This window comes from Talpa europaea, assembly GCF_964194135.1.
Source record: "Talpa europaea genome assembly, chromosome: 10".
Classification (NCBI taxonomy): Eukaryota; Metazoa; Chordata; class Mammalia; order Eulipotyphla; family Talpidae; genus Talpa; species Talpa europaea.
The window spans coordinates 31,908,471-31,924,849 of record NC_140077.1 but is presented as its reverse complement, the minus strand read 5'-3'; the positions used below and the strand labels follow the sequence as shown (position 1 = coordinate 31,924,849).

General features: G+C 45.0%; 1 protein-coding gene across 1 annotated transcript in view; it reads right to left on the bottom strand.

Moving 5' to 3' along the window:
• GRID1 (glutamate ionotropic receptor delta type subunit 1) overlaps positions 1–16,379 on the bottom strand; it is a gene marked incomplete at both ends in the record, with an annotated part of 601,422 nt that overhangs the window by 467,646 nt on the left and 117,397 nt on the right. Inside the window, one exon of the mRNA XM_084245065.1 lies at positions 12,455–12,739. Coding sequence (XP_084101191.1) covers positions 12,455–12,739 — 285 coding nt within the window. The remainder of the gene's footprint in view (positions 1–12,454; positions 12,740–16,379) is intronic.

The window sequence follows — 16,379 nt, the reverse complement described above, 5'->3', positions numbered from 1 at the left end:
CAATATATTGTAGGGGGAGAGGACAGGATGGGGGGAGGAGAGGAAGTAACAGTGGGTAGGGCATGGAGGCCCATTGGAAAGACAGTGACTATTACTCAGATGAACAGTAGAAAGCTCCCACAATCACTGGGGACTTTGGATTTACATCTGAGCTTTCTGTAGGACACTTTACCAGGAAAGAGTTTAAGGTGCTCCTAGAACTTTCCTGCTTCCTGAGATGTCCAAGAGGAAAGATATTACTAACGCTGCTTCAGAGATGCTTTCTGGACACAAGCCAAGCAAGATCCCTAGGCCTCTTGTCCACAGGCCCCTGACACAGTTCTCATCTTCCAGGTCAGTGCTGGCAGCAGGCAAAAGATATATTTTTCCAAGGAACTCTCCTGCACTGCTGGTGGGAGTGCAAACTGGTCCAACCACTATGGAGAGCTGTGTGGAGATTTCTGGACCTACTAAATATAGAGCTTCCATATGATCCAGCAATTCCACTCCTAGGTATTTACCCAAAGGACACAGAAACATCAGTTCCAAAGAGCACCTGCACCCCTATGTTTATAGCAGCACTGTTTACAATAGCTAAGCTTTGGAAACAGCCCAAATGCCCAAAAATAGATGACTGGATCAAGAAGATGTGGTACATATACACCATGGAATATTACTCAGCATTCAAAAAAGATAAACACATGCAATTTGCAGCAACATGGATGGCGCTGGAAGGGATCATGCTCAGCGAAATAAGCCAGAAAGAAAAAGAAAAATACCGGATGGTCTCACTCATAGCAGGAATCTAGAAAACTTAAATAAGGGACCAGGAAAAAGAATAACTATAAGAAAGAAAATATCAAAATCAACAAACAACTATGAATCAGAGACACTCTATGGGGGATGGGGGGCAGGGAAAGGAGGGCTTGGGGTCAAAATAAGGGGGTTGTAATTGTATGGGGAATGTAAAAATAAAATTTAAATAATAAAAAAAAAAGATACCCTATTTCCCAGACCTCCAAAAGACCTTCATCATTGCTGGTGGCATCAGTTTTGCAAGAGGCAAAGGGAAACTTTTGAAGCATAAGATTCTCACCTTGCTACTGGGTGCTGAGCAGAAGCTTGGCAGGGAGGGAGGAAGCGGAAGGGAGGGAGGCACATGATACACATCTGACAGATCAGGAAACCACGGTTCTGAAGAGTACACATTTCACCCAGGATGCAGCAAGCAGTGGAGCAGGGACTTCAACTTAGTTCTTTCTGACACTAAAGTCTGTGCTCATAGTACCCAAGTGCTGCTGCCCAAGGAGGTGCTGGGCACTGCTTGGCAGGGATAAGGAGTTATCTCTGGCCAGCAAGCAGACGTTCAGGGCTTTCTTCCCAGCTGGAAATGGCTTCAGCCTGAGCACCAACCGCAGGTGCCAAAGGGCTTCCCTGGCTCCCCCAGCCTTCCCCTGACTTCCACACCTCCTGTCCTCCTCCCTCGCTCCTGGTCAGCTGCACTGACACTCCAGAGCCTTAAGAAGGCTTGTAGGAGCAGAGAGGCAGCTGCAGGATGCTGTGCATGGGCTCCAGGCATGCAGCATTACTTGGGGGCCTGTGGCCACAGGCCAATGCAGAAATGACTGGGACCAGGGCAAATGAGCTATGATTTTCTCTCTTCAAAACAAGGAAATTTCTATATCTGTTGATTGGGGTGGTGGTTATGTTGGCGTGTAGTGCCATGACTAGTCAAGCAGTATATGTCTATACCAACTATGCCTCTATCTAGTTAATTTCAAAAAACAAAGGAACTCGTCTGACATTGCTGGATCATATTAAGAAAGAGCCATGCTCAATCTGGGAGGAGGCTAGGAGATGGTTCAACTGAGACCATGAAGAGGACAAAATATTTCATGTCACTAAGAGAGCAGGAGAGATGCCATTTGAGCTGGTGGTCCTCCCAGATATTTGGTGTCACATCTCATTGGAGCCCTGCCTAGAATTCCAGCCTTTATCAACAAAACTTTTTCCCTTTTATGTGTTTAGGCTGAGGAGATTGGGTAAGCAGGGTGGACAGGAGGGGACTGTCAACAGGGCTCCATCTGTTCTCCAAGGTGCACTTCAACAAGGTATGGGAAGAGGAAAAGTCAGATCTGCTCAAGTTCTTGCTGCCACTCAATAGGCTGCATGTGGGGGCAGCCTTGCCTACATCAGGCATCTCAAGTTCCCAGACACACTGTGGGATCTGACACAGGGGTGAGAGAACTTCAGAGTTAATGAATTTTAATCTTGTAGCAAACGCTACAATTAACGTGCCCAGAAGTACAGTTGCTTTGTAATTAGATCTAAGAACAAAACCAAAACACTCGTCCCGGTAAACTTATTGTTGAACTTCTTGGTAGGTTTCCTAGCAATTACGCTCACTTACTCATTTCATCCAGAAAAAGTATTTATTACTTCAATTTAAGATAATGCCATAATGATATGATGTGTGTATTAATGAGATCGCTCACCAATGTGGCTCCGTCATCTGACCTGCTTTGTCAGGGGCTGGAAAGGAGAGGCTGTGGGCACCGAGCATTGATTAAAATAGCATGTGTCCTAATAATTCTCCTTCTTCTGGGGAGTTTCACTTCAGGAAGACTCAGGGGTGAGGTCCAACAGCTGACAGCTATCTGCAATGTGAGGTAGCTGTCCAAATGGGAGGGGACAAAGGCTCAGCAGAGCCACCTCTGATCACGCAGTGAGATCAGGGCAGTCCTGAGCCGCTCAGCCCCACTGCCAGGGGCCGGGAGCGCTGCAGTATTCCTTGCAGATGGAGAGTTGACCTTTAAGCACTCTCTGTTTCCCTATGTACCGAGAAAACAACCAAGATGGGTTCTGAGCCACAGAACGAGTCACAGCACAGATGCATCCGTTTGGACGCCAAAAGAGAATGGGCAGCTGGGGCCAGCGCTGGGCACAGTTCCTGAGCAAGTCAGTCTTACTGAGCATTTACCAGGCGTGGCTAGCCCTTGGTATGCATAAACTCACTTAACCTACACATCAAGTACAGATGATTATTTTATCCCCATTTACAAATGAGAATGTTGCCCAGTGTCACCCAGCTAGAGGCAGAGGCAGGATTCAACCCAAGTAGACTGCTCCTAAGCCCATGTCCCTACTCACGATGTTCACAGGTATTGTAAGGCCAGAGTGGAGGGGTAAATAGTCAAGCCCCTTGTGCCAAGACTCCACCCCCAGGCCCTGTGCCACACCCAACCCAGTGAGGTCAGCAAGGTGGCAAGCACCACTCCTGGCCCCTCACACTATTGTGGTCACACAGACCCTTTGCCACATGCCAGACATGGTGTTGGGGATCTATTCTTGCATCTCAGAAACTGCCATCCCCCTCCTTAGATAAGGAAGCTAAAGCTCAGAAAAGCTTCTGTGGGCAATAAGTAGGAGGGAGGAGTGGCAGTCATGCTTTCTTTTTTATTTACTTTTTTTTGCATTTGATATAAAATTCAAAAGGTACAAAAATATGCAGTGAAAAATTAGATCTCCCATCCCTGTTCCAAGTTATTGTATTTCCCTCCTGAAAATAGCACTCCCTTATGGTGAGTGTGTGTCCCCAAATGTATACATATAAGCTTGCTTTTATAGAAAGCAAATTCTAGGCCACTGTCTGCCCTTTGCTATTGTGCTGGTATCACCAAGGGTTGGAACTATTGCCTCTTAATACACAGAGAACCATAGTTTTCCATTAAATTACTTAACCAATTTGCTGAAGGTGGACATTTAAGTTGGTAATTTCTGTCTTTACCTACAATTCTAGGATAAGTCCTCATGCATTAAGGAAAGAGTCTACCTGGGTGTGTGCTCCCCACAGCTTTGCCACGAGGACAGAGAAACTGTGAGCAGGGCTATGAAAGCTAGGTTTTGGGAATCAAACCTGGACAGCCTGCTTCTCTGCTCTCCAGCAAAATGACCTACAGGAAGTCCCCTACTTCTCTAGGCCTCCATTTCCTCCTGTGTAAGACAGGATAGTACAAACCCTCAAGGGTTGCTGTAAGCATGCTGTGCATTGACACAGCCAAAGTTCCTGCACAGCACTCAGCTCAGAGGGAAGGTGGCAGAGACGTGAGCTGCCACTCACCAATACCTGGGTTATCTGGGAAGTTGGGAACCTGCCTCTGATTTGGACTTGGGTTTATCCTCAGTCTTCATGGTTCCTCTCCGTGTGTTGGTTTATACGCAGTCAGTGAGTCTGGACACATGTGGCTAAAGGATCAGAACCTTCTGACAAAAGCCCCATAGTCCTATGTCTGCCCTCAGAACTCTGGACTGGGAAAGGAAAATACAAGTAGCAAAGCACGGCTCGTGGGATTCTGAGCTCATCAGCGGCGAGGCCTCTAAGGCCTGATCAGCCCAATTTGTGCCAGTCTCATTCCTGACCATAGCCTACAATCTAGCCATATGATTCTTTCCCCCTCTTCATTGCCTCCAGACTTTCCAACATATTCTTCCCTCTCCTGGGACACTCCTCCTATCCTCTTCTCATGCCCTTTGCTTGTCTAACTTTTACTAGTCTTTTAGGCCCCTGCTTATAAGTCACCTCCTCCAGGAAGCTTTCCCTAGGCACTAACAACAGGTTATACAAGCATCACCAACAACAAGATCAACCCCAAGGCTACTTCAAAGAGGAGCAGTGTCAGGGAGCATGTTGGGCCACAGCCTCAAGGAGAGACAGCCTGGCATCAGGAGCCAGGCAGCCAGGACTTACCTGTGGACATGCAGCCAGAAAGGCAACATCTGCCATCAGTGCAAAGTGAGGTTTCAGCAGAATACCTTTCTGTCATTTGGGCAGGGAAGGACTTTCCACAGATAAAGAGATGCCTGAGTCCACAATGTGTGTCCTGCTGGCCCAGTCTGACCCTTCCCAGGTCGGATATTCACTTCAAGGCCACTTATTCTTCCACCTCTAATTATTAAAATGGATTTCCTCTTAAACATGAAAAGGCAATTCACAATAGAACCAATACAAAAGAAAAACTGTTCGACATCCCCAAAAAGTGAAGAAAGGCAATTAAAACAATGAGACACTGCTTTTTCCCCTAATGAACTGGGAACAATTTTCTAAAAGGCTAGTAGTATTCAGGGTAAACAAAGATTTGAGGAAAGGGGTCCACACCTGGTTTTTGAGGACTGTTTAACACAATGTGTCAAAAGTCTTAAAATCCATATAGCCTTTGATTTGCCAATGCCGCTTTCAGAGCTTTCTCTTCAGATAATAATCACGTAAGGATAGTGTTAGTGATGATACTACAATAAAACCTAAGAAGTAGCCAACTCTTTAACAAATGGTTAGGTCAGTGGTGCCACATCCTGAGCCTTTCCAAGGCTTTCTATATTGTCTTACTCAATCCTCAGAATATTACTGTAGTGAGGTAGGCCTGTTATTAAAATAAACAATGGAGCCATGCAGAGGGCAAGTGACCTCAAGCGGCTGATGGTAGAGGCAGCTGCACACCTGGGCAGTCTCTCTCCAGAGCCTACATCCTCAGCCTGTCAGCTCCTCTGCCTCTGACAGTAGACATGTGAAGTAGGAAATAGGTACTGGGGAGTATGTAGGACAGGTCCCATTTTTGTTTAAAGCATCAATGTCTCCCAGGATATACACGACATTATTTTTATAATTAGAAAAAAAATTGGTTTAAAATATCTATGACTTATTCAGCAAACTGATTTTTGATAGCCTTTTTCCAGTTTTGAGTTCATTCATTTGTTAAATTTTCACTGAGCTCTTCCAATAATCCAGGCATGGGGACAGCTGCTCTGAACGAGCAGGACAGAAAGCTAAACAGGCCCAGGAGGCACAGAACTTCTGTGCCAGGGAGAGACACCAAGGCTGTCATTCATTGCTACTCTATGCTGGGCAGACTTCTAACTCATGTTGATGTTTTATATATTTACTTTTAGTCCTTTACATAATTCCTTTCATAATGCAGACAGCATATGGCATTAAGCCCCAAGGCTACCCAATCAGTAAGCAATGTGACTGAGATTCATCTTTGGAATGGATTCCTCAGTCTGAACATCTAACTTCTCCATTACAGTCTAACTCATTACAGTCCATTCACACTGGACTTCCTTCCTGACTCAGGACCTTGGCATTTGATATTCTGCCCAGAACACTCACACTTCCACTGGACCATTGCATAGTGACCTCCTCATCATGCAGCTCACAGAGGTTTCACAGCGCTCCTGATCCAGTGTGACTTCCCTCTCACTTCCACAGTCTTTCTCCATCTCTTTCTATCACATTACTTGCTTTATTTTCTTTGTTGCAGTTATCACTCTCTGACACTGTTTCACCCACTGGGCTGTATGCTCCATGGAAAATAAGATCCTGTCCCCTTGTTCACTGTGCCAGTCCCTAGCATGGTCCCTGCCCATTGTAGATGTTGCTACAGATGGAGGGGGGGGGGTGGAGGATGAATAAATTAAGGCTGATGACACATTGCCTAAAGCAATGCTCTCCAAAGTGAGATATATATGACAGGTTATGAAAGATGAGATGATCCACTGTGGGACAGAAAGAAACAGACAAATAGATAAAATACATAGGTAGATAGATACACGTGTATATCATCCTTTCTATTTTTTGTGAATGTCAGAGATCAATATAATTTACAAAAATACACATAGTGGGTGTACTCAAATGTTTAATTGCTAGGGCATGTGACCAAAAAGCTTTGGGAAATCACTTGCCTAAAAGGAGAGAGACCAGGAAAAGGCTGTCGCAATGTGGTGTTATAGATGGGGAAGGACTTCTTAAATGATAGAAGGAAAAGAGTTAATCATATAAAAGATGAAAACATTTGACAACAATATAACTAAAAATTTCTATACATTAATACAAGCAACTAAACAAAAGAAGATACTTGCCACTCTTAACCTAGCAAAGAAAAAATTTAAGTATAAAAGTGGACTAAAAATTAAAAACTGTAAATAGGCACTTCATAAGAGAGAAAAATAGCCCATAAATATATGAAAACATGATCAACCTCCTCTGTTATCAGGAAAACGTAAATTAAAAGGTACCATTTCACAGGAAAATCCTAAAAAGTGAAAAAAAATGTCAGGCGTTAGTGATGTTAGGGAGATATGAGAACTCACACATTGCAGATGGCAGTGTAAATAAGGTAGCAATGCTTTGGAAACAATTTGGAATGATGAATAAAGTGAAACATGCATAGATCCAACAGTCCAGCAATTCTGCTACTCAGGATAGACCTCAAACAACTTGCACATGAACAGCAAAAGACAAATGTTCTTTCAGCAAAATACAAAAATGTTCTAATCAGCATTATTTCCAAGAGAACCCAAATATCCAAAACATAAAAAGGATAATAAATCAGGTGATACCATTCAGCAGTAAAAATGATTGAATAAACCCCCCTCTATCAATGAATCTCAAAACCTAATGTTGAGTGAAAAAAGCAATCTCAAAAGTGTAGTGAAGTGTTATTTCACATACTTAAGATACACAAACGGGTCACATTTGAATGATAAACTTTAAAGAAAAGCATGGAATGGTGAGCACATAATCAGGAGAATTACGTGGACGAGAGGACATGATAGGAGTAAGACACATAAGGGGGCCTCCCTGGTGGCACAAGGGGTTAAGCACTGCACTATGAAGCAATCTGCAGCCTCTGCAGCACGAGTTCAATCCCCAGCCAGCCAGGGAGCAACCCACATGGCGAGGCAGATCTCTCCTGACTCGCCCGCTGCTCCCCTCAGCAGTGTATTTCAGTTGCTCTGCCTGTTCTGTTCCCCACTCTATCTCTGGTGGGTCCTCTCACCCCCCATGTCTCTGGCCTGTATCCCAGCTCCTGTATGCATAAATAAATCTTTAAAAAAAAAAAAGACATAAGTGATCCTTCACATTTTTGTCTGGGTTCATGATTCATCTTATCATTCTTTTAATTTGGCATATACATTGTAAACAAATGTATATAACTTTTCATTTTTTTAAATAACTTGAAAACAAGCACAAACAGACAATGGTCACTCATACAGAGCCTCAAGCTTTTGTTTCTGTAAGATTCCAGCTCTCAATCCTTCCCAGATCTGTAAGGTGGCCCAGAGGCCAAGCAGACACCACCATAACCCAGAGACACAATGGAGGAGAGTCCTAGGGTCCTGACTTCCATCTCAGCCCTGGGAAAATTCACCCAAGTTACTCTATACATTGGTTTCTTTGTCTAAAATGAGTGCCTAGCAAAATAATTGCATATGGTAGGGACTCAGTGAATATTTGTTGAATGGATGAGTCAATGATTTCCAAGATCCCATCACAACTACACCCCTCATCCAAATGCTGCAGCTTCTATCACCCACCACATCTCCAACACAAAAATGTATCCCAGAATTTGAAGTGGTAAGTCAGAAAGTTCTCTGTTCTGTTTAATCCAAACTTTTGGTATTTTAATGTTACAGATTTCCTCTCCCGCACGTCAGCTTCTTTTATTTTTCTTTTCGCTGTCACAACAAGCACACGAGTATTTTCAATGGAACTTTACCAAATGGCACATCTTGAATTTTGTAAACCATATACAAACTTCTCTTTTGCTCCTCTTCCAAGTTGTCTCAGTGCTTATGTTTTTGCTTCTCTGACCCTTGTATGACCTCTGATCTTACACGTCCAGTCCTCAGACTCTGCAGGACAGTCCTAGGACTAAAGGGAAACTGGGGGGCAAGCAAGAAGATTCAAACCTCACCCAGCAAAGGGTGGCACCTTGCATTTGACATTCACTACAGTGACTAACCATACCAGCCAGGGCATGTCACATCCATTCCAAACCATACCCTCTCCTCCTTAGTATCAACTCTGCCTGACTGTGGACAGCAGAAGAATGTGTGAGCCTAGGAAACTCCAGACTACAGAAATAGGATGATGCCTTGGCTAAGTAAGTGGGTCTCATGTTCCTCATCTGTAAAATACAGCAATAATTCCACCTCAGAGAGGTGTCAAATGGCTTAAATGAAATAGTATATATAGTAGTGATACGTCAAGATAAGCATGAAAAAAAAGCCATTTTATCCCCAAACCACTTTTGTTTGACTTTGGAAGGAATGAAATAGTCTTTACACTCAATTTGCTTTTTAATTGGGCTCATCTGCAGCTAGTGCTACAGTGGTGGTATGAAGGAGGGGCCCAGAGGACTTCTGGAGGCACCGTTTTTCTTGGACATATCAGCGATGTAAATCCAACCACAGCCCTCTGACAGGCCAAAGTCAACCATGCCAAGGTAGTGTCCACACCTCAAACTTTTGGGGTTGGGGGTGCTGTATCAAATCGCATATGGACTTCCACTCCCTTGGCTCACTTAACACAAGACATTTTGTAATGACCCAGAGGTTGGACATGACCAGAACAAGCAGCTGAAATCAGGATGGTTAAAGTTTTACAGAGAATGTCTTAGGGCATAAATATGGCTTCAAAGGTTGCCAAATCAGAGGACCAATGGCCAGGGCAAAGGCTGAAGTTCTACACAGAATGCAAAGAAAAAGGTCTAGCCTCCAGAAAGTCTAAAATCAAGTGGGTCAGCACCGTGGACAGCAACAGTCTGATGTACAGCTGTTCTGCCTGATGGATTTGCCCTACCTCGTAGATCAGAATCAGCAAATATGGCAATGTGTGACCATCCCTCCCTGTACCACGGAAGCCTCATGGAGCTTTCTATTGCTGCACCCACATAGACCCTCAGTATCTTTCCCAACACAGTAATTAAGTTGCTCAACCAGTTGCCTGCTATGGTCCACCAGGGGGAAGCTATAGGTTACTCTGCATCTTTATGGAAGTATTGGTAATTGCCAGTGTGGCTGAAAATGGACATCAACCCTTCCGAAAATAGAAAATAAGTCCATGTCAGAAAAGAGGAACACGCCTTTTGCTTTGATTGAAGGTTCTGGGTGGAAGAGGAGAGGGGTAGGACAGTATGTCTGTAGAATGAAACATCTGCTTCCCAGACCACTTCCCCTATCTAGGAGACCAGACTATCCAGCACTCTTGGCTTTCAATTTGTCCTTTGTCTTGTGTGAAAACTATTTGAAAGCTCCTTGTCCTCATAAATAAGTCAATTCATCCAAATACGCCCTACTCTGTGCCAGGTACTGGGCTAAGCAGTAAGGACACAGCAGTGAGTACCACACTGCCCACATTCCTGGAACTGAACATTCCTGTTGTGGGAGCACAGTGTTCACAAGGATGTGTCAGGACAAGCCAGGAGCAGACAGAGATAAGGATATATGTGCCTATGAGAGCATATCACTAAGGACGTATCTCCATGAAAAAGGAGGCTGCAGACAGGTGGAAGGAAGAGGATCAGGGTATCTTTCCTTGAATGCTTGATTCTTTTTTTATTATTATTATTTATTTATTTATACAAGCACTGGGTACAGTCAGAAGCACGGGAGGGTGAGAGAATTCACCAGAGTCATAGCAGGGAGCAGAGCAGGCAGAAGGACCAAAGTACACTGCTGCAGGGGAGCAGCAGGCGGCAGGAGAGGTCTGCGCGCCATGTGGGACCCTCCTCCGGTGGCCGGGGAGCAGCTGGGGATCAAACCAGCCCTGCAGAAGCTGCTGGCAGCTTCGCAACCCAGTGCTCAACCACTGCGCCACTGGGGAGGCCCCGAATGCTTGATTCTTAAGCTGAGTAGGGGTTGGGTGCAATAAGAAGAAAGCAGAATATGAGCTAGTGTCATCAGCTGCCATTCAGCATGCAAGAATTACAGGAGTCCAGACAGGGTGGGCAGGTTGGAGCGCTGGCACCTACCTCCTGTGACAGCAGTTCCCAGTAAAGGTACCTCCCAGCCTCGGGGAGAAACAAAAGGCTTGAAGAATTTCCGTAGACCAGAGCAGAAGGGAGAGATAGGGTGAGAAGACCCTGAATCATAGCATCCTCCAGCCCTGGCAGTGTCACACCTCCTCACAGACTGGCTTCATAACAGACCACAAAGAGTTCTCAGGGGATGGTCAGGCCCCTTAGAGATGCCCTGTGGGTTCCTCGGGATGTGGCATGGCCTCCAATTCCTCTCCAGGGCCAGGAATTGAGCGGGAGTGGGAGGGAGAAGGCAGCTCCTGGACAGAGTCCAGTTTATGTGCCCGGGAGTCTCAAGCTCCCCTTACCCCCATCAGCACCTCATCTTTATTTCAGAACAGTGACTGTTTGCTCTTTCAATTCCTCCTGGAAGACTCCAAACAGCATATTTGCTCAAGAGCTGAAGACAACATTCCAGTCTTAGGGAAGCAGAGTATTTAGGCAAATGCAAACATATGCTGGTTTCTCTTCTTAGTTACATTCTTGGCAAAGGAATTATTTCACCAAGAGACAAATCAGGACTTTTGAGGTCCCACCCCATTCCATCCTGGCCCCAGCTATGAGGCTGCCGACCCTCTCCAGCCCCAAAGACTCATGATGAGGGTGTCTGTGGATAGAAAAGGGTCACACAAGGATCCCCATGAAGAAACTGCTCCATAACATAACTGGCAGCCACACAAATCTACACGTGACAAAGCCACACAGAAGTGAATACACACACCCTGGTTCATATAAATCCTGGAGTATGAACAAGGCCTGTGGACCATGTCAAGGTGAAATCCTGCTGGTGACATTGTATGACTGTTAGGTAAGATAATGCCATTGGGGTTAAGGCACATGAGATCTCTCTGTATCATTTCTCATAACTGCATGTGAATCTCAACGATCTCAAAATAAAGTTAAAAAAAAAAAACATACAATCTAGAAACCATTTTATCTCCAAACTAGGACTGGTCTGTTTTTACAGAGCAGCCATAAGAAAACCCAAAGTCATTTCCTAAAGGCATTTTTCTGGTTGCCTAACTAGCAAATTATGATTTTTCTCATATGGGAATCTTCAAAGAAGACATGTCCAGCCATGGAGGCCCAGTGACCCAGACCCACACAACCCCAGCCTGACCTGATGATACTCAGCGTGTCCTTCCCATGACTTTTGCCTGAGATCCTAAATCTGAGGGCAGGTCAGGATAGAGGGACACAAGAAGCCAGGAAGGCTGGGTCTCCCATCCAGTGTGAGGGGCAATCAATATTTGGAGAGGAGTTTTCCGGGAGGACCCATGCCGGCCGACCTCCACTGTTGCCTGCGTGCATCCCCTCGGATCCCTGCCAGCAGTTTATTAATATTTTATTGAAAACTCTAAGATGATTCAAATTTCAGCTGTCATGATAAGGAGTCGTTGCTAGGCAACTTTAGTGCCTGTCTACAGATCTGTTTTGCAGCTCTTCCCCACTCACAAAGCTCAAGGTTGGGCCCTATACCCTGAGGCCCACTCAGCTCAGATATCCAGCCCCTGTCTACACCTGGCCCACTTTGCAGCACACATCTGCCAGCATGAGGGCCTCCCAGCCTGGTCAGGCCTCCACCAGAGCCTCAGCACCTCCCTGCCCCCACACAAACTCACCATACTCGCTGTCGTAGAACATGACGAACTTCTGCCAGCGCAGCTCTGTCACCAGCCTGAGCATGACGTCATTGAGGCGCACGGGTGGTCTCGAGGCCAAGGTGTAGGCCTCACCATCAGGGCTGGGATTCAGGTGGCAGGCAGTGCGAGGTGACCCCCCGGGGTTGCGCTGGACAAAGAGGTGTGGGATGTGCATGGCGTCTGTGAGGGACTGCAGAGCATTGGCAGATGCACAGCCGGTGGATGTGACCAAGGCCAAAATCCCCTGGGTCATGAGGTCACAGGCTGGAAAGAGAAGGGAGAGAGGAAGGAGTCAACACGAGGGCAATGCTCCACTGACTTCAATCCACACAGCCCATCCCGGCAGCTGCTGCGGGGGTCCCATGAAATGCAGCCTCCCTCCAGGGACCTAGACCGATCCAAGGCCAGGTCAGCAACTCTCACATGCAGGGTTTTGTTGATGCCCTTAGTAATCCTTCCAGCCAGCAAGCCAGTCTCATGTCCCTTCAGAAGGTGAGGAAATAGAGGTTAAAAGAGGCAAAGTCATTTGCCCTAAGTTACTCAAAGAGGACTGGTAAAGCAGGCATCCAACACACATAAGCCTTACACACCCATCAGCACTGCTAAATTAGCCATCCTATTTCCCAACTGGGCTGTGAGTCCCCTAAGAGCTAAGAACTCACTTTGCTGATCTATGTATCCCCAAGGCCATATCACAAGCTGAGAACATACTGCATTCTCTACAGTTGCTGGCTGGACTGAACTGAGTAGGGTTGAAGGAAATGAATTAAAATCAGAAAGTCGAGGAAACTCACCCCAGAGGACCCAGGTTGTGGGCAAATAAACAAACACGCCAGGGTGAGGTCTCCTGGCTAAGTCCACCTGATTCATATCACAAAAATGCTGGGTCAAAGCCCAGATGAAGCCCAGGATTATTCAAGTCAATTGTCACTAACAAAGGGAGATGCTCTGCAGCCAGGGCAGCGGACTTGGGGGGACCACAGCAAGGCACCAGCCAACAGCCCGTTCTAGGGTTGCTGCACCCGGGACTCAACTTTTGAGTCCTGTAACCCTGTAACCAGGCGGGGCACCCCTTTTAGCCATATACTTACACTTTTGGGGGGACAGAAAACCAGTTAATAGAAAGATGCACCTCCCAACTGCAACCCACTGCACCAGTTTGGGAGCAAACATTTATTAATAATGCTCAATGTGACGGCAGGAATGTGGGAAAGCAGATGCATTTTCAAAACACAGCCTGTGAATGTCAGCAGGCCATCTGCTGCAGACGGCAGACTTTTGAACAACTTTGACAATGCGGTTCTTTCGGTTGAGAGCACTTGGTTTTATGTAATGCCTCAGACAAGGCTGAGAGAAGGAGCCGAAGAGCAGGGATAGTCACCCTAAGGAGAAAGACAGTAGAAGGGGTGCCGGTGCAGGAAGAGGAAGACCCCTCCACACGTGGAAGACCTCGTCCATGCCCCACAGATTGGCCGCTCCCTCAGGAAGGACACTGGCCTCACACACGCTCCCAAGCACCAGCAGGACGATACAGCCAGTGCCCACAGTTCCCCCTCTGACTCCTCAGCCTCCAAACACAAGGCAGCAGAGAAATGTGGTTATACCAGAGACTTTCTGAAGTGTCTCTTGGCAATCACACAGCCACCCAAATGCTCTGGTCCCCCCATCCAGGCTTTGCAAGGACAAGTTCTCTCCTAAATAAAAATCTAATCGGGTCATGCTCCTGTCTAAAGCCCTGGGGTGGCTCCTGAGAGCCTACGGAATAGTTGACTTCTCAGGGAGTCTGACCTGTGACCTCACACTCCTGCCACACCCCACCCGCTATGCTCCAGCAACTGCCCACCCTTCAGCCCCTCAAACCCACCATGTCTTCTGTTGCCTCTCGAAACTCACTCTTCAAAGCTCAGACTCAACATCCCCAAACAAAGGACCCATGTCACGTGCTCCTCTGTGGCCACACTTCCCCATCTAGGACCTATCATGCTTGTATAACTCTCAGTCTTTCCTACTTGCCCCCCAGCTCCAGGAGGACCAGGGCCATGCCTGTCCTGCTCTTTGTCCTTCTCCAGACACACGTCATGGCAGTCAGGAAAATCTGGGGCAGAATACCCTAGGCTATGACATGGCTGAGCCCTCTGGTCAGTAACTCCACTTTGGGCACCTTCGCAAACTATGAGAATGGCTTTAAATCCAAAAATATTTAAGGGACACTCTCCACACTCTTGAAATATTGCTGACAACCAAAAGATTCAAATAGGTGAGTGGTTCTGAAAGTGCTCCTTTTATTGAAAGCATCGGTAGCCTTTAAAACTATTTATGAAGGTACTACATTAATAAGGGAAAGCGCCATAAAAAGTTATGTGAGAATAACACAAAACTGTATGTATTTTACGATATTTTACAATATCAACTGAATAAACAACATGCACAAAAGACCAGAAGCAAATATCACAAAACGCCTTTTTAAAGTGACTACATTTCAACCAAATGGTATCACTTATACGTGGAATACAGAGAAACCAAACAAAGGATGAGATAAGTGAAGCTTAACAACCAACCCTGGGAAGCTGACCATAGACCTGAGGCATTCAGAGGGGGCGAGGAGAGGACAAAATTGGGGAACAAGCATGATGGACTATGGGTGCTTTGCTGGTGGGTGTTACGGTGACTGAATCTGGGACAAGGGGAGAATCTCTATTTACAAAATGCCAACAACAACATAAACCAATGGCCCTTCAATTTTTAAAAAAGTGATTGCATTTTAGAAGAAGCCTAGAAGTGGTTTTCCTTCTTTGCATTCTGCCAAAACTTCATGTTGTGAACAGATATTTCCTTTAGAAAAGGAAAATATTTAAGGGAGACAAAAGTGTTCTAAAATTAGAACATCATCATACTGGTGATAGTTGTATAACCCTGTTACTCTATTAAAACCCCTTGTATTACACACTTAAAATGATAGAATTATAAAGCTGTTGTCCTCACATTAAAGATGGTATTATCATGCTAGATGTATACAGCATAATCTGAATAAATATCTTCTTAAGAATGATTCCAGTTGGTACTGGTGTAGAATAGTTATAAGGAAGTCTTTTCTCAGGATTTGTGGATTCTCTAGTTCTTGATATTTTAGAATTCAAAGAAATTGAATTTGACTAATATTAATACAACTTCCAAATGTATTAAATTTACATATTGTGTTATTTCCAAGAATCTGCACTTATCAAAAATGTGAAAAGTTTGGAAAAAGTGAAGTGTCCATTGCTATTTTTAAAAAAGTGATTATACCAATTTTGTGTTTCAATTCCAGAACCAACAGACTCTAAGTAAGTTAGGAAAAGTACTAGGAAGGAAAATTGGAAAATTAAATTAATACCACCCTTTTGAGCTAGTATTTTGTGTGTTGCCAATTACACTTTTCTGTTTGTCTTGAATTGGCTTTTGTAATTAGAGATTGAATTAAACCTAAAGAAATAGATGGAAATGTATATTACATGGAAATAACCTTGGAATAATAAAGTTCATGATGCATTTTTCCATCAAAAAAATTTAAAAAAAAGAAAAGGAAAATAATCCTCTAGTAGTAGGTATGTATGCAGCTATGTAAGAGGATGAACGATTTCATGAGCATTTTCTGTGTTAAACACTCTGTCCAGTTCTGTGTACATATAATTCACATTATTTTCATGACATCTGTGTAGTGTAGATATCATTGTTCCACTTTCCAGATAATGAGATCTGAGGTCACACAACCGATAAGCGACAGGGCTGGACTAAGATGAGATGCTGCCGCCTCTAAAAACTGCTTCTGCAAGTTCACCAGGTGAAAACACAGGGCGTGAAATTCTATAGTCACCATGTTCATAAGTAGGTGAAAAAGAATGCATATGAAAAAGGCAAAAGCAAA